General features: G+C 49.4%; 1 protein-coding gene across 3 annotated transcripts in view; it reads right to left on the reverse strand.

Moving 5' to 3' along the window:
- Positions 1 to 21545, reverse strand: part of LOC139240867 (natural resistance-associated macrophage protein 2-like) — a 413050-nt gene that overhangs the window by 300823 nt on the left and 90682 nt on the right. For all 3 annotated transcript variants that reach the window (XM_070869364.1, XM_070869363.1, XM_070869366.1), the window contains exons 8-12: positions 17535 to 17602; positions 14932 to 15087; positions 12902 to 13060; positions 2613 to 2699; positions 1094 to 1213 (exon numbers count right to left, since the gene is read on the reverse strand). In XM_070869364.1, the coding sequence (XP_070725465.1) occupies positions 1094 to 1213; positions 2613 to 2699; positions 12902 to 13060; positions 14932 to 15087; positions 17535 to 17602 (590 nt within the window). The remainder of the gene's footprint in view (positions 1 to 1093; positions 1214 to 2612; positions 2700 to 12901; positions 13061 to 14931; positions 15088 to 17534; positions 17603 to 21545) is intronic.

The following is a 21545-nucleotide window of genomic DNA, read 5'->3' on the forward strand; positions in this document are numbered from 1 at the left end:
GTTAGATACAGAGTAAAGCTCCCTCTACACTGTCCCATCAAACACTCCCAGGGCAGATACAGCATGGGGTTAGATACAGAGTAAAGCTCCCTCTACACTGTCCCATCAAACACTCCCAGGGCAGGTACAGGGGGTTAGATACAGAGTAAAGCTCCCTCTACACTGTCCCATCAAACACTCCCAGGGCAGGTACAGCACGGTGTTAGATACAGAGTAAAGCTACCTCTGCACTGTCCAATCAAACACTCCCAAGGCAGGTACAGCAGGGGTTAGATACAGAGTAAAGCTCCCTCTACACTGTCCCATCAAACACTCCCAGTGCAGGTACAGGGGGTTAGATACAGAGTAAAGCTCCCTCTACACTGTCCCATCAAACACTCCCAGGGCAGGTACAGGGGGTTAGATAAGAGCGTAAAGCTCCCTCAATATCACCTCAACACTGTATGTGAACCTCAAAAGAGAATCTTTGTCTAAATTTAACATTCCCACTATCTCATCTGCTGTTGGTGAGCAACATGGATTGGGTCATTTTGTACTCTGTTGGCATCAAGAATTGATTCGAGACTGTCCCCAACTCATTTGATGGGGAACTTTTTCACCCAGCAGACAGACGAGAGTTTGGTCAGTATGTGATGTATGGAAACCCTTGTAAACCCAAGGTGTAGTAGCCACAGTACCAGCCCGAGTCTCTGAGTTAGAGACAGAGGGAGAAGCACTAAGCATGTGCACAATCATTAGATCGTGTGTTAGTCATAATTAGAGTTATTTGAGCAAAATCTATCGTGATGAAAGTATCCTCCATGCCGTTGGAGCTCAGAAATGTTCCAAAGTTCTTCATATACAATTCATCACTTTGAAGTGCAGGGCCAGTGATCATTGTTGGGTTGGGAAAGGTCAGAAGCAATCACGGCAAAAATATAGCCTTGTCTCATGCTAACCAACAGAACAACCCCTCACCCCTGCAGACCTTCACAGAGCCCTGTAGTTCACTGGCTCACTGAAGGTTCCTCGCGACACAAACAGGTCTGTAGGAAACAAGGAAACTCTTGGAGAAAAGCAACAGATAAAACACAGATTGTTCGTTCAGGATTACCTCCATGACAAACTGTCCCGAGTATGTTCCAGTCATGGTTGAACTCTGACCTGCAGCCAGGATGCCAATGGCCCAGATGTAGAGAGCAGCAGCACCAAAATAACAGCCCAACACAACGCCCTGAGAGAAAGACAACAGGAGGGTTATTGGACGGCAGTGCAGCCTCCTCCTCACTGACTGAATCCAAGTGCTCGACATAACGCAACAAGATGTATCCTTACTATGCTCCAATAATCACAAACATTCACTGGGTAGTGGGAGAGAGAGATTTGGGGATTTTAGAACAATACCACAGTGCTTCTTCCAAGCCACAGGAATCAGTGAAATTTCAGCGAGAGTTAGAGAAAATGAGCGAGCGTGTGTGTGCTTGCTGGAGGGAATGGGAGCATGAGCGAGCCCGAGCACCTACACAAGGGAAGGACAGGGAGCCCTCCGCCCAAAATGGGGCGCACCGACCGTTTAAAAAAAAAAAAAAAAAGTTTTTCTCTGCCCCAGTCCACGGGGCGGAGATACCGGAGAAATTCAGCACTTGTTTTTTCTCTCTGCGTGGTGCAGTGTTGTGGTCGGGTGTGGGGCGGAAGTGACCTCGCAGCGGGTCTGCTGCCCGATCAGTCGCCAGCGCGTCGCTGATGACTTCAGTTAGAGGGGAGAACCGCTGCGAACTCTGCAGCCACTTCAGTGGCAAACACAGGGCCACCAGGGAGGGTTTCGGCCGGGCCAGCGGCCTGGCACCCAAGAGGGGGCGGGGGAGCGCATAAATGTCAGCCCGACCTGGCCGTCGGCCATAACGCCATTTCACAGAGTGCGGTGACTGGTGGCGGGGGCACTCCCATGGGGCAATTTCGGGAAAGGGGCAATTTTGCAAGGGGGGGTCCCCGCCAGGCGGTAAGAGGTCAGCGCGTGCACATGCAGCAGGTCGGTCCCGGACACCGCTCCAAAACTCAGGAAGGGCAACTTCCAAAGTAGCGGCCCCTCCGCGGAGAGTCGGCGGCCAGCCCGCGCTGCCCTGTGGCCGGCGCTTTCCAGCAGTCAGAGGTCTTATCGGGACGGGCAATTTCGGTCCCAAGGTGTTTGCATGCAAGCGACCGAGAACGCAGGAGATAGAAATGCAGAGGGGGACTGCGAGAGAGCGAGTGAGGATGTAACTGAGACAGAGAGAACCGGAGCCCGAGAGCACACACAAACGCGAGATCAAGAGGTCGACCCTGATGAATTGAGCGAGGATTCACGAGAACTGCACTGGGGCCCAGTCATTCATAACAGGGTCCATATTCATGTAGCCATCAAGTGAACAGTTGCATTTTCACCCTGGTAATCTCAGTTAATCTCCCCCATACACAGCAATGAGAAACAGCGCATTTGTATTTTATTGGAAGAGTGCGTTTAGAAACGTTGATTTATGGCGATTTTCAGTTTCATAACAACACTGAAGTACTTTCTCCACACATAGCTATGGAAGAACTGAACAGGGGCTGTGCTGAAAGCCATTCTGGTCAGGTTTAAATATGTCGCCACTTACCCCTTTGTAGATATTAACATCTAAAGTCTTGTTGTTGGCAGGGAAGAGGTCAAATTGTGGACTGCTGTTGTTGACACAAATCTCACGCTTGAAAAAGAAAAGTAAAGAAAAAAGTTTAAGAATGAAATTGTGATTTACAAGCTGCAGCATACAATATCATTCACCTCTCCATAACCTTTCGCAATGTATTAACCCTGCAGACATAGAAACATAGAAAATAGGTGCAGGAGTAGGCCATTCGGCCCTTCTAGTCTGCACCGCCATTCAATGAGTTCATGGCTGAACATGCAACTTCAGTACCCCATTCCTGCTTTCTCACCATACCCCTTGATCCCCCAAGTAGTAAGGACTTCATCTAACTCCTTTTTGAATATATTTAGTGAATTGGCCTCAACAACTTTCTGTGGTAGAGAATTCCACAGGTTCACCACTCTCTGGGTGAAGAAATTCCTCCTTATCTCGGTCCTAAATGGCTTACCCCTTATCCTTAGACTGTGTCCCCTGGTTCTGGATTGCCCCAACATTGGGAACATTCTTCCTGCATCTAACCTGTCTAACCCCGTCAGAATTTTAAACGTTTCTATGAGGTCCCCTCTCATTCTTCTGAACTCCAGTGAATACAAGCCCAGTTGATCCAGTCTTTCTTGATAGGTCAGTCCCGCCATCCCGGGAATCAGTCTGGTGAACCTTCGCTGCACGACCTCAATAGCAAGAATGTCCTTCCTCAGGTTAGGAGACCAAAACTGTACACAATACTCCAGGTGTGGCCTCACCAAGGCCCTGTACAATTGTAGCAACACCTCCCTGCCCTTGTACTCAAATCCCCTTGCTATGAAGGCCAACATGCCATTTGCTTTCTTAACCGCCTGCTGTACCTGCATGCCAACCTTCAATGACTGATGTACCATGACACCCAGGTCTCTTTGCACCTCCCCTTTTCCTAATCTGTCACCATTCAGATAATAGTCTGTCTCTCTGTTTTTACCACCAAAGTGGATAACCTCACATTTATCCACATTATACTTCATCTGCCATGCATTTGCCCACTCACCTAACCTATCCAAGTCGCTCTGCAGCCTCATAGAATCCTCCTTGCAGCTCACACTGCCACCCAACTTAGTGTCATCCGCAAATTTGGAGATACTACATTTAATCCCCTCGTATAAATCATTAATGTACAGTGTAAACAGCTGGGGCCCCAGCACAGAACCTTGCGGTACCCCACTAGTCACTGCCTGCCATTCTGAAAAGTCCCCATTTACTCCTACTCTTTGCTTCCTGTCTGACAACCAGTTCTCAATCCATGTCAGCACACTACCCCCAATCCCATGTGCTTTAACTTTGCACATTAATCTCTTGTGTGGGACCTTGTCGAAAGCCTTCTGAAAGTCCAAATATATCACATCAACTGGTTCTCCCTTGTCCACTCTACTGGAAACATCCTCAAAAAATTCCAGAAGATTTGTCAAGCATGATTTCCCTTTCACAAATCCATGCTGACTTGGACCTATCATATTACCTCTTTCCAAATGCACTGCGATGACATCCTTAATAATTGATTCCATCATTTTACCCACTACCGATGTCAGGCTGACCGGTCTGTAATTCCCTGTTTTCTCTCTCCCTCCTTTTTTAAAAAGTGGGGTTACATTGGCTACCCTCCACTCCATAGGATCTGATCCAGAGTCAATGGAATGTTGGAAAATGACTGTCAATGCATCCACTATTTCCAAGGCCACCTCCTTAAGTACTCTGGGATGCAGTCCATCAGGCCCTGGGGATTTATCGGCCTTCAATCCCATCAATTTCCCCAACACAATTTCCCGACTAATAAGGATTTCCCTCAGTTCCTCCTCCTTACTAGACCCTCCGACCCCTTTTATATCCAGAAGGTTGTTTGTGTCCTCCTCAGTGAATACCGAACCAAAGTACTTGTTCAATTGGTCCGCCATTTCTTTGTTCCCCGTTATGACTTCCCCTGATTCTGACTGCAGGGGACCTACGTTTGTCTTTACTAACCTTTTTCTCTTTACATATCTATAGAAACTTTTGCAATCCGTCTTAATGTTCCCTGCAAGCTTCTTCTCGTACTCCATTTTCCCTGCCCTAATCAAACCCTTTGGCCTCCTCTGCTGAGTTCTAAATTTCTCCCAGTCCCCGGGTTCTCTGCTATTTCTGGCCAATTTGTATGCCACTTCCTTGGCTTTAATGCTATCCCTGATTTCCCTTGATAGCCACGGTTGAGCCACCTTCCCTTTTTTATTTTTACGACAGACAGGAATGTACAATTGTTGTAGTTCATCCATGCGGTCTCTAAATGTCTGCCATTGCCCATCCAGTCAACCCCTTCAGTATCATTCGCCAATCTATCCAAGCCAATTCACGCCTCATACCTTCAAAGTTACCCTTCTTTAAGTTCTGGACCATGGTCTCTGAATTAACTGTTTCATTCTCCATCCTAATGCAGAATTCCACCATATTATGGTCACTCTTCCCCAAGGGGCCTCGCACAACGAGATTGCTAATTAATCCTCTCTCATTACACAACACCCAGTCTAAGATGGCCTCCCCCCTAGTTGGTTCCTCGACATATTGGTCTAAAAAACCATCCCTTATGCACTCCAGGAAATCCTCCTCCACCGTATTGCTTCCAGTTTGGTTAACCCAATCTATGTGCATATTAAAGTCACCCATTATAACTGCTGCACCTTTATTGCACGCACCCCTAATTTCATGTTTGATGCCCTCCCCAACATCACTACTACTGTTTGGAGGTCTGTACACAACTCCCACTAACGTTTTTTGTCCTTTGGTATTCTGCAGCTCTACCCATATAGATTCCACATCATCCAAGCTAATGTCCTTCCGAACTATTGCCTTAATTTGCTCCTTAACCAGCAATGCTACCCCACCTCCTTTTCCTTTTATTCTATCTTTCCTGAATGTTGAATACCCCTGGATGTTGAGTTCCCAGCCCTGATCATCCTGGAGCCACGTCTCCGTAATCCCAATCACATCATATTTGTTAACATCTATTTGCACAGTTAATTCATCCACTTTATTGCGGATACTCCTTGCATTAAGACACAAAGCCTTCAGGCTTGTTCTTTTAACACCCTTTGTCCTTTTAGAATTTTGCTGTACAGTGGCCCTTTTTGTTCTTTGCCTTGGGTTTCTCTGCCCTCCACTTTTCCTCATCTCCTTTCTGTCTTTTGCTTTTGCCTCCTTTTTGTTTCCCTCTGTCTCCCTGCATTGGTTCCCATCCCCCTGCCATATCAGTTTAAATCCTCCCCAACAGCACGAGCAAACACTCCCCCTAGGACATTGGTTCCGGTCCTGCCCAGGTGCAGACCGTCCGGTTTGTACTGGTCCCACCTCCCCCAGAACCGGTTCCAATGCCCCAGGAATTTGAATCCCTCCCTGTTGCACCACTGCTCAAGCCACGTATTCATCTGCGCTATCCTGCGATTCCTACTCTGACTATCACGTGGCACTGGTAGCAATCCCGAGATTACTACTTTTGAGGTCCTACTTTTTAATTTAGCTCCTAGCTCCTTAAATTCGTTTCGTAGGACCTCATCCCTCTTTTTACCTATGTCGTTGGTACCAATGTGCACCACGACAACTGGCTGTTCTCCCTCCCTTTTTAGAATGTCCTGCACCCGCTCCGAGACATCCTTGACCCTTGCACCAGGGAGGCAACATACCATCCTGGAGTCTTGGTTGCGGCCGCAGAAACGCCTATCTATTCCCCTCACCATTGAATCCCCAATCACTATTGCTCTCCCACTCTTTTTCCTGCCCTCCTGTGCAGCAGAGCCAGCCACGGTGCCATGAACTTGGCTGCTGCTGCCCTCCCCTGATGAGTCATCCCCCTCAACAGTACCCAAAGCAGTGTATCTGTTTTGCAGGGGGATGACCACAGGGGACTCCTGCACTACCTTCCTTGCACTGCTCTTCCTGTTGGTCTTCCATTCCCTATCTGGCTGTGGACCCTTTCCCTGCGGTCAGACCAACTCGCTACACGTGATACTCACGTCATTCTCAGCATCGTGGATGCTCCAGAGTGAATCCACCCTCAGCTCCAACCCCGCAACGCGGACCATCAGGAGCTGGAGGTGGATACACTTCCTGCACACATAGTCGACAGGGACACTGGAGTCATCCCTGAGTTCCCACATGGTACAGGAGGAGCATAACACCCGACCGAGCCGTCCTGCCATGACTTAACCCTTACACTTAAATTGGCAACAACAATGTTAAAGTTACTCACTGAGAAAGAAAAGAAAAAAGATAAACTACTCACCAATCACCAGCCAATCACTTACCCTCTTGGCTGTGACGTCACCTTTTGATTTCTTTCTACTTCTTTTTTGCCTTCTCCCTGTAGCTGCACAAGTCCCGCCTTTTATAGGCCTCTCCACGCACCTCCTCGACGCTGCTCCCGACTGCCGCCGACGCTGGGCCCTGGACTCCCTGCTGTGCCTTTTATAGGCCTCACCACGCACCTCCTCGACGCTGCTCCCGACTGCCGCCGACGCTGGGCCCCGGACTCCCTGCTGTGCCTTTTATAGGCCTCTCCACGCACCTCCTCGACGCTGGGCCCCGGACTCCCTGCTGTGCCTTTTATAGGCCTCACCACGCACCTCCTCGACGCTGCTCCCGACTGCCGCCGACGCTGGGCCCCGGACTCCCTGCTGTGCCTTTTATAGGCCTCTCCACGCACCTCCTCGACGCTGCTCCCGACTGCCGCCGACGCTGGGCCCCGGACTCCCTGCTGTGCCTTTTATAGGCCTCTCCACGCACCTCCTCGACGCTGGGCCCCGGACTCCCTGCTGTGCCTTTTATAGGCCTCTCCACGCACCTCCTCGACGCTGCTCAATACCACAACATGCTTTCTGCTTGCCGCCCCTTCAGTCGTCTCCTCTCTTGCCTGGTGCTGGGCTACAGATCCACAGCTGCTAGGAGCCCTCTGGTCTCTGGTCAAAATAGCCACTGGGCAAACGACATTCCTTTTGGAAAACTGGACTTTATTGAGGTGACCGAGGAACAGATTGACTTCCTTCAGCCGTGCCATCCTGGGAATGCTCCAAGCAGGGTAGCCTTCTGCCCCAGCGGAGGAATCGAGGGAATGCCACCCGAGTGTATGGCACGAGAAGACCCAAAGACTAGAGCAGGAGGGAAAGTATCCATTCACATGTCTCAATACACTCAGTGGGCCAATACTCTGACCAGTGCAACACTAGCCCATACAGAACAGGAAGGCCCCAGCTTCCACCCCAGGCATCTGCTGAGTTGGCCAACATCAGCCAAGGTGACAGAAGGGGCACGAACCTCGACCTCAGCATCTCTGGGCTAGGGAGGATAAAATGAAAATAAGCCAGGGTTCTTGTTCACTATACAGTGACCAAAAACATCCCACTTCAAATTCAGGTCAACAAATACAGCACAGAGCAGGGATTGAACCTTGTACTGTTGGTCTGACTGGCTCAATACGACACCATGTCTTGCAATTATTCACTGAGCCATCAGGGGGCGATCAAGCACTGAAAATTGGGCCATTCATTTTTTGATTGGTTTGGTTAGAGTCGGCCCTATTGTCAATGAACAAAGCAAGACACTGTTGTCCAATCATCATCTTAGGTGGTCCCTCGAAACGAGGATGACTTCCTTCCATACCAAAAAGGGATGAGTTCACAGATGTTTCAATGAAGGACCTAATATTCCAGATCCCAAACTACATGTTGAAGGGTGGAAGATGCCTGTGGGTGGATTTTTTTAACGTGGGGTGACCGTTGCACACCAGCCACCACACGGGCTTGACAGAGCTCAGTCTTGGTCCAGTGGCAAGGATTAACCAGGACACCTGGAGACCAGCTCTGCTGCACGGACCCAGTGCGCACACATATCGCAGTGTGGGCTGGCCCGTGCTGCCCCTGGGCCCTCGCCTCTCCTGGGCCTCGAACTCTCGTCTCTCCTGGGTCCCGATCACGTTGTTCCACGATCACTCGCCACTCCTTCACTCTGACCTCGTCGCTCCTACTGTACCTGCCCACACTCCAATCTGCGACCTGGACCTTGGTGATGTCCAAAATCCCAGTCGCCCTCTTCACAGCGGTGTGTAACACCATCTGCTCAGGCAAACAGTTTGTCTTAATATCGAGGGCCTCTGGCCACTATCTGTCACTCTCCAGGCTTCTCTTGCCTCAGTGTGATAGACTGGACCCACAGGCAGAATTAACATGGGGCTGTTCGAAGCACTTAATGCTAAACACACAGATATGGTATCAAATGTAAAAACTGGCTCCTCTCCCTCAGCCATGTTGCAAGGCACTGTTGCTATTTGAGTGTGGTAGCAAATGCACTGTTGTGTATTGGTGTCCAGGAAATGTCAGGGAGGTGTGAAGTCACACCCTCGGTAAAATCAGAACAGTTCTTTAATCATCACCATCATAGGCAGTCCCTCGAAATCGAGGAAGACTTGCTTCCACTCTAAAAGTGAGTTCTCAGGTGACTGAACAGTCAAATACAGGAATTACAGTCTCTGTCACAGGTGGGACAGACAGTGGTTCAAGGAAAGGGTGGGTGGGACAGGTTTGCCGCACACTCCTTCCGCTGCCTGCGCTTGGTTTCTGCATGCTCTTAGCGATGAGACTCGAGGTGCTCAGCGCCCTCCCGGATGCTCTTCCTCCACTTAGGACGGTCTTTGGCCAGGGACTCCCAGGTGTCGGTGGGGATGTTGCATTTTATCAAGGGGGCTTTGAGTGTGTCCTTGAAACGTTTCCGCTGCCCACCTGAGGCTTGCTTGCCGTGAAGGAGTTCCGAGTAGAGTGCTTGCTTTGGGAGTCTTGTGACAGGCATGTGAACAATGTGGCCTGCCCAACAGAGCTGGTCGAGTGTGGTCAGTGCTTTGATGCTGGGGATGTTGGCCTGGTCGAGGACGCCAATGTTGGTGCGTCTGTCCTCCCAGGGGATTTGTAGGATCTTGCGGAGACATCGTTGGTGGTATTTCTCCAGCAACTTGGTGTCTACTGTACATGGTCCATGTCTCTGAGCCATACAGGAGGACGGGTATCACTACAGCCCTTGTAGACCATAAGCTTGGTGCCAGATTAGAGGGCCTGATCCTCCTCAGGCAGCCGAAGGCTGCACTGGCGCACTGGAGGCGGTGTTGGATCTCGTTGTCGATAAGAGGCTCCTGAGATATGGGAAATGGTCCACGTTGTCGAGGGCCACGCCGTGGATCTTGATGACTGGTGGATAGTGCTGTGTGCCGGGGTCAGGTTGGTGAAGGACCTTTGTCTTATGGATGTTTAGTGTAAGGCACATGCTTTCGTACGCCTCAGTAAATACGTCGACTATGTCCTGGAGTTCAGCCTCTGTGTGTGCGCAGACGCAGGCGTCATCCGCGTACTGTAGCTCAACGACAGAGGTTGGGGTGGTCTTGGACCTGGCGACGAAGGTTGAACAGGTTGCCACTGGTTCTGTACTTTAGTTCCACTCCAGCAGGGAGCTTGTTGAGTGTGAGGTGGAGCATTATAGTGAGGAAGATTGAGAAGAGGGTTGGCGCGATGACGCAGCCCTTCTTGACCCCGGTCCAGATGTGGATTAGGTCTGCAATGGATCTGTTGCTAAGGATCACGGCCTGCATGTCATCGTGGAGCAGGCGGAGGATGGTGACAAACTTTTGGGGTCATCCGAAATGGAGGAGGACACTCCATTGACCCTCGCGGTTGACCGTGTCGAAGGCCTTTGTGAGGTCGAAGGCGGCCATGTACACAGGTTGGTGCTGTTCCCTGCATTTCTCGCAGTTGCCACGCTGCAACACAGCAAGTTACTGCTGCTTTTTATCCCAAGTCCCAAAACAAGCGCTCTACTCGGAGCTCCGACAGGGCAAGTGCGCAGAGGAAACGCTTCAAGGGCACCCTCAAAGCCTCCTTGAAAAAAATGTAACATCCCCACCGACATCTGGGAATCCCTGGCCTGCTCAAAGTGGAAGAAAAGCATCCAGGAAGGTGCTGAACATCTCGAGTCTCTTCACCGAGAGCATGCAGAAACCAAGCGCAGGCAGTGGAAGGAGCGTGCGGCAAACCAGTCCCACCCTCCCCTTCCCTCAACCACTGTCTGTCCCACTTGTGACAGAGACTGTAATTCCCGTATTGGACTGTTCAGTCACCTGAGAACTGACTTTTAGAGTGGAAGCAAGTCTGCCTCGATTTCGAGGGACTGCCTATGACGATGATGTGGTAAGATCAATAAACATCCTGCTCCCTCAGATACAAGTGCAGAGATCAGGTCACAGCCAGCTCCACAACACCATTATCTTTCTATCCACGTGCCGGTGGTGTGAAGAACGGTTTAAACACGACAGATTCCCCGTCACCATGGACATGTTGAAGAGCATAAGAACATAACAGGAGCAGGAGTCGGACATTCGGCCCCTTGAGCCTGCTCCACCATTCAATACGATCATGGCTGATCCAATCATGGACTCAGGCCCACTCCCCATAACCCTTTACTCCCTTATCGCTCAAAGATCTGTCTATCTCCACCTTAAACATATTCAATGACCCAGCCTCCACAGCTCTCTGGGGCAGAGAATTCCACAGATTTACAACCCTCAGAGAAGAAATTCCTCCTCATTTCTGTTTTAAATGGGCGGCCCCTTGTTCTAGATTCCCCCATGAGGGGAACCATCCTCTCTGCATCTACCCTGTCCAGCCCCCTCAGTATCTTATATGTTTCAATAAGATCACCTCTCATTCTTCTAAACTCAAATGAGTACAGGCCCAACCTGCTCAACCTTTCCTCATAAGGCAACCCCTTCGTCTCAGGAATCAACCTAGTGAACCTTGCATTTGTATAGCACCTATCACGACCTCTGCATATTTAATAAAGGGACTGTATTAATGGGCACCTTTGTTTTCGGAAGGTGATGGAACACAGAGCACACCAGCCATTGAGCAATCTCACTGGGGAGATGACATCTCCGAGATCCTGGCGACGTGCAGAGATTTCTGGGAATCTCCCAGCTCCAATTGTGGCTGGGATTTGATGAGGACGCCTGGAATATTTGAGGAGGCGAGCTACAATTTGCCTGACCAAGTGGGAATAACACAATGCCAAGAACAAAAATCATTTCTGCTCAACCTATTACCACAACTTGACCAAGCAAAGTGTCGCAGGATACAATGGGAAAGAATTGTGTGTCTCCAATATAACCTGTGCCCGAGGTCACTGGGTGTAACAGCACAGAGACACAAGGCAGGGAGACGGGTCATGTCCCTCTCTCTCTCGTCACCTGCCCTTTCAGTGGGCTGTGAGATGGTGCAGGAAATTCCGTGTCCTTGCCCCTGACGCAGGCAGAACCTTCATTCTATTATAGTGGGTGAGAGTATGTCAGTGCCCCTCTCCCCACCTCACGAGGTACAGCCCATTATGCCAGGAGGGTGCCAGGTATAAACAGGCAGTGGTACACAGAGCTCAGACAGGTGGGCGAGGAGGCTGCAATTCTCAACGGACAGTAGCTGGATGGCTCGCATTGAGGCAAACCTGCCCAACCCGAATGTGGCAAACTGGGAATCCAGATGCGGCGAATTACATTGCGGATTAATAAATTTTTAAAAATCAGAGATCACTGTCGATTGGCCCGTGATCTCAATACTCGTATTTGCATGGCCAATGCAAGTGAACGTTAACCTTTCCGTGCGTTTGTTGGTAAAACGGTGAGACAAAAAGCAGAGTGTGCAAGAGTTCTTGATCTTTCAGTGCTTTACTTCCTCGGTTATTGAACGGTGGAGATGTTTACGTACAGTGAAGTACATTTCTCGGGCTTGTGTGTAAAGTGCTTTCTACTAAAATTAATGCACGTGATTAAAAAAACTGGGATATTAAAGGAGTGAGGGGGAGAGTGGAATTCAACTGGGTGGGATATTAAAGGGTATGGGGAGTGAGGGGGGAAGAGTGGGATTAGACTGGGTGGGATATTAAAGGGTACGGGGAGTGAGGGGGGAGAGTGGGATTCGACTGGGTGGGATATTAAAGGGTACGGGGAGTGAGGGGGGAGAGTGGGATTCGACTGGGTGGGATATTAAAGGGTATGGGGAGTGAGGAGAGAGTGGGATTAGACTGGGCGGGTCACTGAGAAAATGACTGGCACAGATTTGATGGGGCAAGTGTCCTATTTCTGTCCTGGAACATTCGGCGATTATGCATTGGAGCTGGGATTTGGGACATGGCCAACGAAAAGGCTGTTTTTCCCCACGGAGTGCGATGACTCCCACACTCACCACTTGCTCGTTGGTCTGATTATAAAAAGCTTCCGCGAACACAGAGACCACGAAGACGTTGATGAGGAACGACACAAACAGAGCCACGCAGGCTTCGATGAAGTAGTAGCGATTGGCCTCCTTCACTTCATTCTTATTGGCTCGGTTCACGTCCCTGGACTGAGAAAGAGAGAGAATGTCAGCACTAGCGTTCCAGAGTGCGCGGCGCAAGTGCTTGAATGAAAGCTCCTGCAGCAATGAGAGACCTTTTCAACAGTACTGAACTTCCTTTTCAGTTATGTCAGTAAACCCCTGTAACCTGGGTTGGTTGGGGAGGAAATCACTGGCAACACCGGGCAGAGAATACCTGGAGGATTACCTCAGGTCACAACTGTTGGGCTCACATCACACATTTCCTATCATTTGCATCCTTGTAATGCTGCCCAAGTCTGTCTTGGCTCACAGGATTGGTTTAAATTGAAATGGCCACTGTGCCTAGTACAATGCACGAGTGTGATTGCATTACGCAAAGCACAAAATTCATAAGAGTTTGACACTTGTTTGAAAAATGGTTTCAAATCTTCGGCAGCCAGCAATGCCAACCCACACTACCAACCCGAGGCGGGTGGCACAAATGGCCCCAGCACACACCCTCAATTTGTTTATCACCCAAGTGCCAGGAAATGGGTCGGGGGTACAGGCAAGGGGCAGGTGGAAGTTCCGGCCAGCTGATGTGCCACATTTGGGGTTCCGCAGGCAGATGCAGTGCAGATGTGCGTACGTTGGGCGAGGAGTGGGGTCGAGCTTGGATGCTTACACTTATGCTCATACAGTAAGAGTGACTACTTGCAGGAGGAATGGGGTGATAACTGATGTTTGAAGAGCTGTACCCTAGCAACAGCCAGCACCTTCAGGAGAAGAAGGAGTGGACGGGACGTCGGGCTGTTATAAAACTGAACTACTCAAACCTGGTCTCGCCCCCCCCTCGAGGTCATTTAACACAGGTTCAATGTTCAAAAATACACTTGAAAATAAATTCACCAACATTCCACATGTGCCAGATTGCTGTACCCACCCTTAACTCGGTGAAATGGGGCAGCTACGTGGGATGGGGCAGTTCCATTCCAATGCAACCCCGCTGACACATGGGCCCACTTTCAAGCACTCTCAGCCCCTTCAATATATTGTCCTTGTAAGGAGATAACAACGAGTTATGATGATCTGGAAGGCTCACGCTGATAGGGAGGTGCCAGCAGATTCCATAGCAACTTTTAAAAAGGAAATGGATAAATACTTGGAGAAAAAATGTACAGGGCTATGGGGAAAGAGCCGGGGGGGGGGGGGGGGTGGGGGATGAGGCACTGATCGGGTAGCTCTATCACAGAGCCAGCACAGGTACAATGGGCCGAATGGCCTCCTTCTGTGCTGTGTCATTATCTACGCACACAATTAAAGCAGGGCACCTGGAATTTATTTGAAGCCGTCGACAGCAATGTTCCCTTTAAGCTGTGTGGGTGTGCGGCTGTCTGGAGGTCCCGCGCAGCCCAGGATCGGCTTTTCAAATCCGAGATTTCGCGCATGTGGGACATTTTGACTGGGCCGTATAGCCCTTTAAAGCGGGGTCGGAGGTTGGCCACAGTGTAGCGTTGCCACCCGCCTCGGATTTGCTGGTGAAATTCAATTTTTTTTTGAATTGGCATTGAAATCAGTCGCTCTGTGATTTGGGCCATTTGATGCGGTCGCTGTGCCATCCCATGCATCCAATGCCACTGTGGCAAATGAAGTATTTCCGTCATTTTATTATTTCAATCCGCTCGAATGTATTGAATGTCACTGGTCACGTCTGGTAGGAAAATGGGCAAGGACACAGGGTAACACACCATGTCCTCTTCTAGTTCAACTGACAAATTGGCGGAGGCAGGATGGGAAATGCTGGCCAGTATTGGGCATGCATTTAACACCAAGTAACAAGCAGCTCTACTTCAGTCAGCCTGAAATCTAAAAGGGGAACTTTGAAAAGATCCAAGTACAAGAATACACACAATACTCACCTTGACCAAGGCAGAGTGCAGGTAGATATTGTGGGGCATGATCACAGCTCCGACAATTCCAACTGCCTGTTCCAACTGGCGGGTTCCACAGCCTTGACAGTAGGGAACAAACATCCCCTTCAGCAGCTGTCCCTGGTCCGGCTTTGCAGTCACATACTGTGGGGCAGAGAAACACAGTCTGTTAGTAACAGAAAAAAGCTCTGGACCCGGAAATGATAGATTACCTACCTTGTAGGGTCTTCATTTCAAATGAGCTGCATCCTGCACACACTGCAGGGGGACAATCTCGCTCGACTGGATCTGGGAAACCACATGCTGAGCCTGTACACTGAAAATTGTCATGGCTTTGAAGATGAGCAGTGCTGCACATGGGGTTCCACCACCATGTTGCACAAACCCCTTGCACTTGTGTCATTGCACCAGGTTATTTTGACCTGAAGCTAAATTGATGGAAGTGTGATATGGTGCTGCAGATCATTCAAGGAATGAAGACAATCTGACAAGGTACCTAATCATCATCTTTACTTAAGCATCCTCCACACTGTTGGACCACAACGTAGCAGGGGAGAGGCCCTGCAGAGAAGGCAGAACACCAGCTGTCAGAACAGATTTGCCAAGGACATTGTATGCCATCGTCATCATAGGCAGTCCCTCGGAATTGAGGAAAACTTGCTTCCACTCCTGAAGTTGGTGGCTGAACAGTCCAATACGAGAATTACAGTCTCTGTCACAGGTGGGACAGACATTCGTCGGGGGAAGGGAGGGGTGGGACTGGTTTGCCACACGCTCCTGCTGCTGCCTGCACCTGACCTCTTCACGCTCGCGGCGTTGAAATTCGAAGATCTCAACGCCCTCCCGGATGCACTTTCTCCACCTCGGGCAGTCTTCGGCCAGGGTCTCCCAGGTGTCAGTGGTGATGTCGCACTTTACCAGGGAGGCTTTGAGGGCGCCCTTGTAACGTTTCCGCTGCCCACCTTTGGCTCGTTTGCCGTGAAGGAGCTCCGCATAGAGCAACTGCAGTATGCCATAGCTGAACAGCCATACTCAGTAAATGTGTTTGAGTTATTTCAGTCTTACAATTACCATTAAGTAGAAAGTGACAGAGATGGGCACATAGGAACAGGAGTAGGCCATTCAGCCTCTCGAGCCTGTACCGCCGTTGAATTATGGCTGACCTGTATCTACATCTTAGCTCCATTTACCCGCCTTGGTGTCCTGATCCTGAATACCCGAACAAAATCTAGCATTCTCAGCTTTGAAAGCTCCAATTCACCCCCAGCCTCAACAGCTTTTTGGGGGAGAGAGTTCTAGATTTCCACTACCTTTGAAGTGTTTCCTGACATCACCCCTGAATGGCCTGGCTCTAATTTTAAGGTCATGGCCCCTTGTTCTAGACTACCCCCAACAGAGGAAATATGTTTCTCTCTATCTACTCTATTAACTCCTTTAATCATCTTAAATACCTCAATTAGATCACCCCTTAATCTTCTCTACCACTAGCCTAGTCTATAATTTAACCCTTTTCACCAAACATGGGCTCAAAAGCCTGTGCAGCTGCACAAAACTCCCATGAAAGTAGTGCTAAGTGTCGCCACATCATTTGGAATAATACAAATCCAAAAGCCACAAAGCTCACCCTGGAGGCCAAGGCACGGAATGTTGCGTTTGGTTCTCGACAAGGAGCAAAAGTTGAACACGAAAGGGGCCATGATCCGTTTTAACCCGTGCCTGTAGCCGCGTGGTCTCCTGATGCACAAACCCCACCCAGTGGCTTTGAAGGCATGTTATCTGGACACGACCAGACCATCCATACGTTTGGAATCAGGGTTGTGGCGATGGGGCTCGGGATTAACATCCTGAGATGAAGGGGTTATCATATGAAGAGAGGTTGAGCCTATTCTGGGAGTTTAGAAGACAGAGTTGATGTTATTGAAACATAAGATTCTGAGGGGGCTTGACAGGGTAGATGCAGAGAGGATGTTTCCTCTCGTGGGGGAATCTCGAACTAGCGGGCATAGTTTCAGAATAAGGGGTCGCCCATTTAAGACAGAAATGAGGAGGAATTTCTTCTCGTAGAGGGTCGTGAATCTTTGGAATTCTCTACCCCAGAGAGCTGTGGAGACTGGGTCATTGAATATATATTTAAGGTGGAGATAGACAGATTTTTGAATGATAATGGAGTAAAGGGTTATGGGGAGCGGGCGGGGAAGTGGAGCTGAGTCCATGATCAGATCAGTTAGGGTCGGTGCACAAGTCTGGAGTCCAACAATGTGAGGCTGCAGGGAGGAAGAACAGTTCGAGGGACCAGAAAGCAGAGCAATAAATGACTTTTGTATGCGTGTTGGTTCAGAACGCAATAAAGAGCTTCACTTAGTTCTATGGTTTTGAAACATACACAATTCAATCGAGAAATTCAGATCATCAAATGATTAACACAAAAAGAGCACAACAGATTGAGTGTGAATCTGCAAGATTTTCTAGAAAGATTATATACCTGTACTACAGCCAAACCAATTAAAACAGGGAAGGTTTAAGGATTTTGCAGTGCAAGATGTTACAAATCAAAAAGCTACTAATAAAATGTAAAATTCATCAATTCTTACCTCATATCCAAATGTAATAGCCATAACTGTAATGAGGAACCCAAAGAAAGCTTCCAGTTTTCTCAAACCTGAGGAGGCAGAGGGTTCCTGTTAGAAAGGTTTGCATTTATAATCCTTATCATATCTCAAACCGCTTCACAGGCAATTCTTTATTTTGAAGTGCAGTGACTATGATGTGGATTAACGTGGCGGCCATTTTGCGCTCAAGGTCCCACAAACACCAATGAGATAAATGCTGAGTTGATCTGTTTTTAGTGATGTTCGTTGAGGGAGGAAGAGTGGCCAGGACACCAGGAGAACTCCCTACTCTTCTCCCAATAGTGCTGTGGGATCTGTAATCAATCTAAATCACTAGAACAGATTTAAAGTCTTTTCCAAAGGACAGCCGGCACCTCCGACAGTGCAGCACTCCCTCAGTGCTGCATTGAAGGGTTAGCCGAGATTATCTGCTCAAGTGGGGCTTGTGCCGACAACCTTCTGATTTAGAGGCGAGAGTGAGGCCCAATTGCAACTTGACCAATCCGACAGGATACTGTGGAATTATTAGGTATGACTTTTCTGCCAGCAAATTGTGCGCGAAACCCACGTACCCAATTCGCAGCACGCTGAATTTTGCAAGGTGCCATTTTGCTGGGCAAAATGAGTCAGCATTGGCGGCAAGCAGAACCCAGATTTAAATGGAATAATTATCGAAATAAGGTCCCATGCTGAATTTCATGACTTTTAGCAAAGTTCCTCCCCCAGCTCTCCAAAAAGTGAGCACATGACTGCTCAATCAGCCTGGCCTGCTCTGGCCAAAATCATCCTGAATACAAGGCTACTGGTGTGCGTTAGTGGAGAAGTCCCCTGCAGTGACCGTTTATCTGTTTCTGCATTGAGCGTGCATTGCTTTATTTGCTTGTGCATTTTCGCTGAAGCATTCAGCTTGCTCGGTAAGACTTTCCTGCGGTCTTTGCAATTGCTGCTGCTGCTGCATTACAAGTTGCAGAAGTGGTTGGCTGGAAATCCTTTTGGGTCCCACGGTGTTGTATGAATTGGTTGGGAGCAATGGTTTCAGAAGGGCTCAAGATCTTCAGGTCCAACGATACCAGAGGCAGCATGTTCACTCCTGGTAATAAGAAAGACTTGCATCTAGAATGCCTTTCACGACATCCCAAAGCGCTTTACAGCCAATGAAGTACTTTTGAAGTGTAGTCGCTGTTGTAACGAAGGAAACGTGGCAGCCAATTTGCGCACAGCAAGCTCCCACAAACAGCAACGTGATAATCTGTTTTAGGTGTTGATTGAGGGATAAACAATGACCAGGACACCGGAGAGAACTCCCCTGCTCTTCTTTAAAATAGTGCCATGGGATCTTTTACATCCACCCCAGAGAGCAGACTCATCCAAAAGCCAGCACCTCCAAGAGTGCTGCACTCCCTCAGCACTGCATTGAAGTGTCAGCCTGGATTATAGGCTCAAGTCTCTGAGTGGGACTTGAACCCACAATCTTCTGACCCAGAGGCGAGAGTGCTACCCACTGAGCCACGGCTGACACAAATACCCAAGAGACCATATTTACAAGCTATGCCACTCCTCCCAGGCCTGTCAGACCTGTGTCTGCTGCCTCCACTTCAGGCAGAGGTAGTGACTGAGCTTCGTTATCTGCTGTGGGCTGAAGTACAGATGTCAAGGATTGGGACAGATTTTCCTGTGACTCTGAAGCTCACTACGGCATTAAGCATCCATGCGACAGGATCCTACTAAAATACCGCAGGAGACATCGGCCAGATAAATTCATTCCTCTGTATAGCAAGTGACTGATGCCATGAATGCTGGGGGGGAAAAAAACAACTTTATCTCTTTCCCAGTGGAAATGAAACAGCAACAGAAGAGGGCACGGAATCTTTACTGTCCGTGATTACCAGCACCTTCCTGCTCTCTGGCATTTCATGAATCCTTGGACGGGGCCTGGATAGAATGGATGGATATGAGGGCACCCTGAAAGGAAGCCTTCTCAACTACCCCTTCTCTTGCCGTGCTGCAGGTTCTGGGTATGCCAGCTGGATAACAAGTAAGCTACATAAAAGCCTCGCCTGTAGGCAAAGCCCGGTGTCACGGTCAACCATCTAACTAGTCACATCTGGCAGGAGTAGCCTCTTGCAACTGAGTGCCCAATGTCTGAATGGGAGCAGTCACAGTGCTTGGGGCTTGGTCCTATCCTGCTTCGGGGCTCCCTGCTGGTAGATGTGAAGATACCAGAGACTCCATGGTGGTCTTGATTTCAGTAAATTCCCTGCCCCTGGACTGCAGCAATGCCAGAGGAAATCTGCTGCACTCTCTCCACCAGCCACTCTTGGTGGACTCAAAGGATGTGGACAATGTCTTTTGCTCTTGCATTAACTTTTGTCTGAAGGCAAGCCCAGTATCGCTTGCCCATACACCGACATACAACGTAGGCTCTCAGCCTGGCCAGATCTTGCCTCTTCCTCGCCTCCCACTTCACTTGTTAGTAGTGAATCATCTGCTGCCCCTTTCTCAAACTCACTACCTACATTCTCTGGGATGCTAGGGCATATGCTGGTTCTTGGTGTGGCTGCAGTGCTGGGCGCAATGTGCTGTGATGTGCCAGGCACTGTGATGCTACTTGTGCTTCTCTCATCACCTCGCAAAGAACCTATAGGAAGACAAAAGCGAAGAAGGTGGACAATGAATCCGCAAGAGTAGGCCTTCAAAGAAAGGGACGATCACAAAGACAGTGTCTGTGTGTCATGGCCATGCCCTGATGATTTCGAAAGTGAGGCAGTGTAGGAAGGCTAATAATAAATGGAGGACTAACTGGCTGGTGACCAGGCCTCAAAACCAGCCCTCAACAACCCCTTACACAGATTCAACATGTATTTATATAGCGCCTTTAACACAGTGAAATGTCCCAAGGTGCTTCACAGGAGGATTGAGATTTAAAAATTGACACCGAGGCCTCATAAGTAGAAATTAGCGCAGGTGACCAAAAGCTGGGTCAAAGAGGTAGGTTTTAAAGAGAGTCTTTGAAGGAGGAAAGAGGTAGAGGGGTGGAGAGGTTTTGGAATTCCAGAGCTTGGGGCCCAGGCAACAGAAGGCAACGATGGTTGAGCGATTATAATCGGGGATGCTCAGGAGGGCAGAATTAGAGGAGCGCAGACATCTCGGGAGAGCTGTGGGGCTGGAGGAGATGAGAGAGATAGGAAGGGGCGAGGCCATAGAGGGATTTTGAAAATAAGGATGAGAATTTTGAAATCGAGGCATTGCTTAACCAGGAGCCAATGTAGGTCAGCGAGCACAGTTGTACATTGCCATGTGGGCAGTTGAGGCAAAACTGGTCAGCATTCCGAAGAACACCATCATCCCACCAGTCCCACTTCTTGAGAGATGGCCACATAGAAAGGAACGGGTGCAAGAAACACCGGTCCCTACTTTTTTTTTTTAAGTTTAATTTTAAACCAAATCACGGAGATCCAGAATTAGGGTCCCACCCGAAATTCCTCATCAGTCTACCCAAATTACATGGTTTATTCATCACCAGAATAGAAGAATCATGGGCCCCCTACCTGCGAGAGAACACCTCTGCAGATTGGGGATCAGCGCGAGCTGCTCCAAGTGAGCGACGATTTTGAGGTGGGTGACTGGGTGACGTCATCAAAACCCAGGTTGCCGTTTGGAGCATGGGCAGGAATATCGGCGGGGCCCAGGTACAGCGAAGGAGCGGCGAATGAGCGGCGAGGGATCGGGGCGGAGGAGCGGCAAATAGGGTACGGGGCCTAGAAGAGCCGAGGGCCCAGGAGCAGCACGGGCCCAGCCCACACTGCGATGTGTGCGCGCACTAGGTCCGTGCAGCAGAGCAGGTCTCCAGTTGTCCTGGTTAATCCTTGCCACTGGACCAAGACCTAGCTCTGTCAAGCCCGTGTGGTGGTTGATGTGCAACGGCCACCACACGGTAAAAAAAAATCCACGCACAGGCATCTTCCACCCTCCAAAATGCAGTTCAGGACCTGG

The sequence above is a fragment of the Pristiophorus japonicus genome, chromosome X (assembly GCF_044704955.1).
Source record: "Pristiophorus japonicus isolate sPriJap1 chromosome X, sPriJap1.hap1, whole genome shotgun sequence".
NCBI lineage: Eukaryota > Metazoa > Chordata > Chondrichthyes > Pristiophoridae > Pristiophorus > Pristiophorus japonicus.